The sequence below is a fragment of the Primulina huaijiensis genome, chromosome 11, assembly GCF_012295235.1.
Source record: "Primulina huaijiensis isolate GDHJ02 chromosome 11, ASM1229523v2, whole genome shotgun sequence".
NCBI lineage: Eukaryota > Viridiplantae > Streptophyta > Magnoliopsida > Lamiales > Gesneriaceae > Primulina > Primulina huaijiensis.
This window is the reverse complement of record NC_133316.1, coordinates 3,834,834-3,844,256: the sequence shown is the minus strand read 5'-3', so window position 1 is coordinate 3,844,256 and position 9,423 is coordinate 3,834,834. Positions and strand designations below refer to the sequence as shown.

At 34.5% G+C, this 9,423-nt stretch overlaps 2 protein-coding genes across 2 annotated transcripts; both read right to left on the bottom strand.

Annotated features, from left to right (window-relative positions):
* Positions 1-2,344: 2,344 nt before the first annotated feature.
* Positions 2,345-3,201, bottom strand: LOC140988095 (pectinesterase inhibitor 9-like). The gene has a single exon (XM_073457012.1). It carries the CDS (start codon positions 3,084-3,086, stop codon positions 2,439-2,441), a length of 648 nt encoding a protein of 215 aa, XP_073313113.1. The 5' UTR covers positions 3,087-3,201; the 3' UTR covers positions 2,345-2,438.
* A 128-nt stretch (positions 3,202-3,329) lies between these two features.
* On the bottom strand, positions 3,330-9,171 carry LOC140988094 (folate-binding protein 1-like). Its single transcript, XM_073457011.1, has 5 exons — positions 8,977-9,171; positions 6,209-6,567; positions 5,528-5,850; positions 4,782-4,950; positions 3,330-3,590 (listed from the first exon to the last, which is right to left on the bottom strand). Exons 1-4 carry the CDS (start codon positions 9,059-9,061, stop codon positions 4,824-4,826), a joined length of 894 nt encoding a protein of 297 aa, XP_073313112.1. The 5' UTR covers positions 9,062-9,171; the 3' UTR covers positions 3,330-3,590; positions 4,782-4,823.
* Positions 9,172-9,423: the final 252 nt, after the last annotated feature.

Genomic DNA, 9,423 nt, shown 5'->3' with positions numbered 1-9,423 from the left:
CAAAAAATTATATGAGACGGATCTCTTATTTGGATCATTCATGAAAAACTATTATGTTTTATGCTAAGAGTATTACTTTTATTGTGAATATCGGTAGGGTTGACTCCTCTCACAGATAAAGATTCGTGAGACCGTCTCACAAGAGACCTATTCATCGACATAATATCAACACAAAAACTTTTGTGAGACGATCTCACGACTCAATTTTGTTAGATATATCTCCTGAGATGGATCTACTATTTGAGTTACTCATAAAAAAGTATTAATTTTCATGTCAAAAATATTACTTATTATTGTAGATACTGATAAGATTGACGACCTATTATAATACCAAATATTGCCGACATGTAAAAAAATACAAGTTGCAAAAGATGCCAACTTGTTACACAACAAATCTATTTTTATTTTTAACTAATCAGAATAACTAAATTTAATTTAAGCCAACTTACAAATCAAAATTAATATTTATTGCCCAAAATAAATAAATTAAAGTCCAACCCAGAAGAAAGTTTGAATCCATGATTTGGGCTCATCTGCTGACAACCGTTCACAATTTTTTTTAAAAAAGGAGGGATCAGTTAACTTAATTTTCTCTTTATTTAACTAATTCTCAGTTTCTAACTATGTTTAATGTCTTTCGAAATAGAATTGACTGCAAAGAAATTCCTCTGTCTTTTTCTTTGTTAAGCATCTGGTGATATTAGAACTTAACATCAATCAAGGTATTCATCTCGTTTAGATTAAAAATCAAATTTTATTTTTATTTTTGTTTCCAATTTGGCATCATTTGACAACTGACACATGTGCTCTTTACAAAAAAAGTCGTGTTGAACACTAATTTTCCCAACGATGCTCAATAGTGGGAGAAGAATGAAATATTTGTTAGAAGTTGGATATCTAACCTGTGTTCTGCCCCCATCAAAATGTGGACGCAAATTAGGCCATGTTTGTGGAATGCCTTAAGCTTGTTAGAGTAGGTGTCTATTGAGTCAACTTGTGGCTTGGGCTTTATTGACTCTTATGTAAAAACAATATTTATTTTAATAATATTTCATGGTTTTATCCAAATATGACATTTATTTTATTTGTATACACATACAAGCTGAATAAATAAAATCTTTGAATATGCAAAAGGTATTATGAGATCTGTCTCTCAACATAATATCATGAACCTCATTAGGACGTGTATATATTTTAAACAGGTTCCTAGTCGAATCAACCGTCGAAGATAAGGATAAGGGTCGCTTGAGCTTGAGACTAGTGTCTGTGATGTAAACGCCGTGTTTCATTGGTAAGGGCATGTAGATGTCCATTCATACAGATGAGTGATCATATGATGATGCATTGAACAACTTTCCCTCGTACTGTCCAAGTGGTTATTACTTATCGACTGGAATAGTTCGCAGTTATGGTTGTAAACCATTAGTCCTTCGACCCGAGACAACGTAGATGCTCTACGCACTAGCATGTACTTTGATCCGTTTACCGACTCTATATATTGATAGTTATCAAGTGTTGAGTTTGGGTGTAGTTTCGAAATACGTAGGAGTAAATGTATTGTAGTCGTTGATTTACTGTTTACCTACGGGTGAAGATATCTTATGTGATCTGATGAGTTAATAGTGCAATGAGTCTTTGGCCATAGCAAGAAATGTATTTTAAATAAATGTTTTTTCCTAGTCGCATATACGAAGTCACTATTATTACTCAAAGATACATCACATAATTATCGAATTCATATGCAACTCTCGATATACCAATGATTGTATATTCGATTAGAATATATGAAGCTTGGTGCCATCTGATATATGAAGCTTGGTGCCATCACATCATTATTGAATTCATATGCAACTCTCGATATATGAAGTATTTGAAATTTCATTTGGTGTTTGGTTTAAAATTTAAAAATAGTATTTACAAATCCATTTCTTGTTTGGAAAAAAAAGATTCGAATTTGAAATTTTAAAATTTTAATAAGCTACCCTTAGAAATCTTATCAAATTTGATGGGATTTGGATAAAAAAATTTTAAAATCCAAATCCCACCAAATTTATCAAATTTGATGAGATTTAGATATACTCATTGAAATCCCATTAAATTCCATAAAATTCTAAACAAATCCAAATTCTTTTTTTGAATCACCTTGCCAAACAGTAAAAATAAGATTTTGATGATTTTGAAATCAAAATCCCATGAAATCCTCTCAAATCCTGGTTGCCAAACATACTGAAAATAAACTTGATTTAAATAAAAAAACACAAAAATACTTAAATAAAAACAAAATATGATATAAATGTCAAATATTTTTATATTTTATTAAATATAAACAAAAAAAAATTATAGATATACACCAAGCTAGAAAATATATTAACATAAATCAACACACATACATTCCTTCAAAAGAAAACAAAAAAACACACACATACATGCACACATAGTCAAACTATAGTAGGCCACATCTTTTTCACAAAATTATTCACCAGTGCCAATGCATTGCTAGTCACCTCCTTCACTTCCACCATCCGATGACAGACGTCGGCTTTCACCGGCGGATCGTCGCCCATCTCTTCGAAACCATCGGTACAAGTATCATCATTCGTCAGTGCCGCGCTCATCTTTGTTCTTACATTGATCATCCCGTACTTCATCTCCTCGCTGCTGCCATTCAGGACAACCATCTGTCGGAGAGAACCACGTAATTGATCCACAGCATCGCTCAGAAGCGTGAAGCAGTCACGAACGGCAGCCGAAGCACGAGGGTTATCTCCTTCTCTGGATGTACTGGCTCCGGATTCAAGGGAGAGATTGCCGACGTAGAGAGCTATGCTTCTGGTCTTGAAGAAGCTCACGAAGATGGATGCACGGGCTAATAAAGCTGGGTCTTGATGTACCGCGTCGGAATAGCCAGCTAGAGTGTTGCAGCAGCGCTCTGGGTATCGTGTGGTGTTGCAGCTCGTGCGGATGAAATCTGTGGCATTAGGTGCCGTGGAGGGACTCGAAGCTGCAGAAAAGACGGCCGAAGCCACCACCGATAGGGCGTGGAGGACGAGGAGGGAGACTAGAAAAGCTAGGCTTAGGATTTTCATGTTTTAACTTTAGTTTCAAATTTCCCACAAACCAAATTCTCTAGCACCATAAAAAAAAAACCGATCATGGTACTATTTTTATATATGTTTTCTTAAAAAAAAAACAATCATATCTTTTAAAATACTGCCAAATTTCCATTCACTCTTCAAGTTGGTTCTTGTTTCTCGCGCATCATAGTCCATATATAATTTAATACAAGATGTCCATACAATATATCAACTGAATTCAAGATAAAAAAGATGTGAGGCAAATCATACCAGTGTAACACACCCGTTGGAATATAGATGGAGCCAAGCATTACGTGTCTGTTTTTGCAATCAAATAAAAGGGATGGAACAATGTATAAAAACAAAATCAAATGGAAGACGCCACAAGATTACATGACACAAACAAAAATAATAGATACAGACAGCTTGGCCCTATTGGTGACTCAAATTAATCCTGCGTCATTTTCTTGGAATCTGATGGGACAAGTTAGAAGGACAAACCTGGCAGCGCCAAACCTGCAGAACAAACAAGAGGAAAGAAAGACATCCGTCATTGTGTGGGGGAACTTGTTCCTATATAAAAATAATTCATGTCTGTTGGTTTTTATCAAATAATTTATATCATATGATACGTATTGCATGTAGTTATTCAAATAGATGTTGATACATGATAACGCCGATCACCAATTGGTTTTGTAATCTATCGATAACGTTATCTCTTATTTAGAAAATTAGTTGTAAATTCTAATCGGCACCCTTCACCGTCGTTACATAAATCGGAATTTCAAGATTGCCGTGTGACTAAGCATTATTTGGTTAACATGAAATACATTCTCAAGAGCTGCTATGTTTAAATTTTCCCAGCCTCGGCTTTGAGACTTCACCAGATATGCCCAAATGCATTGCATTCGAAACATAGGACTCCCAATTTATCTAGGTATTCTACATCGTTCGATAATGATCAGCTGTTTCTGGAAATGTTAAATACTCACATAATTTTAAAAAAAGAATATTATTTATAAAACAATTTTGACAGGTTTCTGAAAACATGTCCAAGGAATCACATTTATAGGAACAACTATTGCAGACTACGAGTTGGTCTTCCTATTTCTTAAATCAACATACACAGGCATTTAGTTACACCTTGAGGTGGCATGAACCTAGAAACTCATTCAAGCAACCTAACCATCTCATTTTATCTAATAGACAACTTGTCACAAATATAGAATGCATTCTTTGATTCAAGTATTTAACTTGTCATTTAGCATATCTCTCGTACATTCAATTTCCCCGACCAACACTTCTTCATTGAGCCTGTATCACAGAACTTGCTTAGTGCGGTTTATCCGACTGATGTTGTTTATAAGATATTGCGTTAAACGCACCCAAAATGTAAGGGCTATGGATTCCCTAACCCCAAAAAAAAAGTCTTGAAATCCTTCACTTTTGAAGAATATGAAATTCAATAAGATTTCCATCTATTAAAATCTACATTCACTAGATAATCCTCTTTTCATAGTCAAATTTATTGGATAAATATCATTGAAAATATTTTCTATCACTAATTCACATTAAATCATATCAAGGATACATCACAAATAATACCAAAACTGATTCTAAACTATATTCTTTACTTTACAAATATAATTCACTCAAAAGGTAAAGGATAAGAAAATAAGTCTTCTGATGATTAATTGGGTGACAAACCTGAAGACATAAGCACAAAAACTATTGTAGATAGGCCCTGATTCATCTTCCAGTTCCTCCTCTGTTTTCTTGACTAACGGGAGACACATAATTTATCTTTGTTCCCAGTTTCTTTGCCCTTCGTTGAACAGCTATTTGCTTCTGACGTTGATTGTGGCTCTTCCTTTTACTGCATTCTCCATTAAACCAGTGTAATGAGTCAATGAAATATTTACGGATGATGTAAAGCCTTCGACTAGTGTAATATCATGTGAAAAAATTGAATTTGTTGAAAAACAAATCTCCATAAATCTTATTCATCAATTTTAATTAAAAATATATATAACTTATGGTTCCAATTGCATGAACCATAAAGCAGAGTGTAAGGCTGGTTTTCATCCGGTATTTCAAATGGACAAGTCGTAAATGTAGTCCTGCCTACACCAGCCAATTTCCTAAACCATCTCAAATTTCTTTATCTTCTTCATTTCTAGATCTTGCCTAAAAGGAATTTCCACTTCCATTGTTAAATAATCAAAACAGACACCAAATTAGTCTAATTAAAGAGATTAGAGATGCTTAAAGGGTAGTAAACATGGCAAAAATACGACAAAAAGAATGGATGGTAGGTCAACATCTATTTAAACTACTTTAATGAAAGCCTAGTTTTCCATTTTGGCTTCACATCTATTTAAACTACATTTTTCTCTTTAGCAAAATACAAAGAAAATGCTGAAATTTTACAAGTATGCAAAAAATTGCCTGACCTTGCAAATAAAATTCCGGCTGTAAGAACCATCCCGCCAATAGCCCAAGAAACTCTTTCATTAACCGGCATATTAGTCATCCACTGCCTCAAATATTCTAGGACCCCAGTACTTTGATCTCCGTGTAAAACTTGGGAACGTGAAGTCTTCCACGAATTAGTAATATAATCCAGACCACCCCTCCCACCGTAGCATGATGTTTCTTCAGGATCATCAAATGAACTGACCGAGAAACCTGAGGCATGGCAGAGCTCTGTTCCATTAGAAACCCATTCAGAAGCTTTACCACAAACAAAGTCGCCTGATCCACATGGTGCTAAGACCTGCCACGTAATTTTCCAATGTGCTATAAAATCTGCTGAGTATCAATAAGGTAACATATGCAAATGCTTGAGCAATAAATTTCTACAACTTAAGATATCTTCGGTCCAGTGTCATCAAGGCAAGTCTACTCAACACAAGTCCAAAACATTGAACAGCAAGCCAGTGCTCTCATACTCTCACTTGTTATATTTCATTTCAAAGAAATGTGCATCTACATTCAATGAGGTATGCTCACATTAGATATATCTCCCCCCATCAAAAAACACAATCATATCAACCATACTAGAGCATCTCCATAATTTATAATATATTAAAATATGAGAAAAAAATTTAAGATTAAAATAGAGTACAACAAACCTGTGTCTTTACATCCATAGAAAAGTATGCAGTTGAGCATGCTTCATAAACTCTATTGCAAAAAGAAATACAAATACAAGGAGGTCCATGCTGAACACCAACCAGAGGATCACAGATAGAACATTCCAAGAATTCCCATAATTGCAAGCAATCTTGGGTTGCTTCCCCAGATGAAGCAAGCCTCCTAATGGATAATAAAGCAGGATGAGTCTGTGCTACATCACAGCAACTCCTTTTGCGAAAAACCCGGCAGAGAGTCATATCCTTATGGCCCTTGCTTGCTTTTTTTGGTGGTTTACCCTCATTTGCAAATTTGGGAAACCGACCACCCTGAGAAATGCAAACTTCACTGGTTTTACCTGCGTTCATCAAAATAGGCATCTTGATTATCTCACTTTAGCTTCTTCTTTTCTGAAGAAAGTTCTAAAAAATATAATCATTAGAACAAATCCTCCTTTGAAGGTACATTTCTAAGCATATCCATTAAAGGCACGTGCATGCCTAGGCCACAAGCACAGAAAGACCCAACCTCAATGGCTTTTTCAATCACAAGATTAACAAATAGGCGTGCCTTTCTCAAAAAATCCCCACCCCCTATTGTCTTTATTTGTTCCTTCCCCCTCTTTTCTCTCCTCTTTCTTCGCACTTTTCACTGCTATTTGTTTCTTCACTTTTCTTTTCTCAACTCATATTCTTCATTCTTCACAATAAATAGATAAATATTGGACCCCACTTTTATTTTCTTTATGTATAACCGAGCGCTTGCCGCTTTACTAAAAGCTATAGCTGGTGGTAACGGTGCATCTCTAAATTTTAAATAGTGCAGCATCTCAAACACTACTTTTCGATCGTTATACCAAGTAAAGTCACTTATTGAACTCAAGCTCTAAATTTTAAATAGCATTAAAAGTTATAGTTTTACTAATGAGAATCAAACTCGTGACATTGCATCTGATACCAATTGTAATACCAAAAGTTTACCGTTTTACCAAAAACTATAGCTAGTATTAACGGTGCAACTCTAATATTTTAAACTGTACCGCAGCTCAAGCACCACGTTTCAATTGTTATACTAAGGAGAGGCAATTACTGCACCCAACACCTTCTAATATCTATTGAAATACGTTATTGACTTTGAAAATTCATGAATTCTGATGTAAAGTTCATGAAATCCAGTCTTAACTGCCAAAAGACCGAAATTAATGATTTGCTATATACTACCTCTAAACAATCAGCAATAGTTTGCACAGTTTTCTGAAACGTATATTTTTTGAGCAAAATACATTTATCTATTTGATATTACACATGCAGTTGCTTTAATTTTGAGGCATAAAACACTAAAAAAGTTTCTGCTTCCAATAACATCTAAGCCTCTTCTTGAAAGCATGGAACAAATTTCTTCGATTCACCCTCTTAACATATATGTATAACTCTATGTCTCATCCTGAGCCTTGCACCCATGGCCCAAGACATATTTTACACCTAGGGACTCAAACCTGATTATATATAAACAAAAAAATAAATAAAGCAAACCTTTTTTTAAGAGAATTTACAAAAATGTCCAGAAAAGTTCATAATTACTTCATAATAGCATTGATATAAACTTAATAGGTTTTCAATTCACTCTTATGATTATTTAGCAACTTCTAGTCTCAGAACAATGAATACCGAAGACTGAATAGTGAAGTTAATAAGCTACGGCTAAAATATCTCTGGATTATAATCTTTCCCAGATACCATAGTCATCAAAATGAGACACATACCACTCAGTTCATCTCCTACTGAAGATTTTATTTGCCCATGGGTGACCCTAGTTTGACTTTATTTCCCGGCCTACATCTTATTACACAACGATTGGGAAAATTGTATGGACGCAACCATTTAAGAATCGATTCCAGGCTCAACTTCTAAACAAAAGAATCAGCACATGCAACGCATACATAGAAGCTAGGTTGTCTCTTCAGCAATAAGTGGTACACCTCACGACCAGCATAGCGAATCCTATTGACGACAAAGCATGGAAAAATATCAGAGAAACTACTACCAGGACAAGATGTAAGGTGGAAACTCCAAAGGGTATCACATTCACTAATGCTAAGCATAAGGCCTTCTTAACAGATTTTGGAAAATACAAAAATAGTTTATAGAGTTCATGTCCAAAACAACTTCTCAAATGTACCATTTACAAATTTTGAACAACTGAATCACAGAAGATAACTAAAGATACTGCGAAAACTTAGCCACACACCAACAAGAAAAACAAAAGCGAGGAAAAGAAAAATACAAAAGGAGGAACAAAAATTAACCAACTTTAAATCAAACAATCATATGTCCGGCTGAACTATGATTCAATGAAACAATCATGTTCCGAACTGCTCTGAAGCTTTAACTTTGCTGAAATTTGATACTCAAAACTCCATGCCCCAGCCACACACAACTACCAGTTATTCAGATAAAACATTACAGAGCAGACATTTCACTCCTTCTGACTAAGAGAAACCCCGGATAAAGAGGAGAGTCATCACCTCCAAAATAAAAGAAATTTCATATATTTGACACCAAATATATATTTCAAACCAAACAAAGCTTAAAAAAAATTAATCCTTAATAACAAGTAAAGCAACCCAACAAAATTGCTACACGAACAGCTGCTAATAAGTGATAAGGCTTACTAAATGCCCACAAAAATAAATTCAGAAAAAGTAGCAAGGAGCCAAGCTATAAACCCAATTGTTACGAGATAGAGAAGAAGAGAAAACACCAATCACCATATGCATCCAGTAACATAAAATTGATGATTGCGAGCAATAAGAAGACATTGACACTGAGCTTCATATTCTTCTTCAACTCCATTTGTTTTTTTCTTGGGGTATGCCGCTGAAGAGTCGCGGAAGCATGAATTTGATTCCTTTGTGAATGATAAATTCTTAGTAGAAGAAGACTGACACTAATCACCTAAGTTAACAGCCTACAAGGGCTATTTTATAAGCTATCTTAAGATATTTTTTATTTAGAAAATAAATTGTCAAAATGTTTAAGACTAATTTTTTATTTCAAAAAATATCAAAAATGTCTAGATAAGGACAAAATTTGTGTGAGACGGTCTCACGGGTTGTATTTTGTGAGACGGATCTCTTATTTGAGTCACAAGAGACCTACTCTTAGATAAGAACCTGAAATGGAATTTAAATTTGTAAATACATTGAAATTAAAAG

Coding starts and splice junctions, on each gene's coding strand:
- LOC140988095 (XM_073457012.1), bottom strand. CDS start 3,086: ATGAAAATCCTAAGCCTAGCTTTTCTAGTCTCCCTCCTCGTCCTCCAC.
- LOC140988094 (XM_073457011.1), bottom strand. CDS start 9,061: ATGGAGTTGAAGAAGAATATGAAGCTCAGTGTCAATGTCTTCTTATTG. Junction 6,568..8,976: donor TATGTTACTGGATGCATATG/GTGATTGGTGTT, acceptor TGATGAACGCAG/GTAAAACCAGTGAAGTTTGC. Junction 4,951..5,527: donor GCCGGAATTTTATTTGCAAG/GTCAGGCAATTT, acceptor TGGAGAATGCAG/TAAAAGGAAGAGCCACAATC.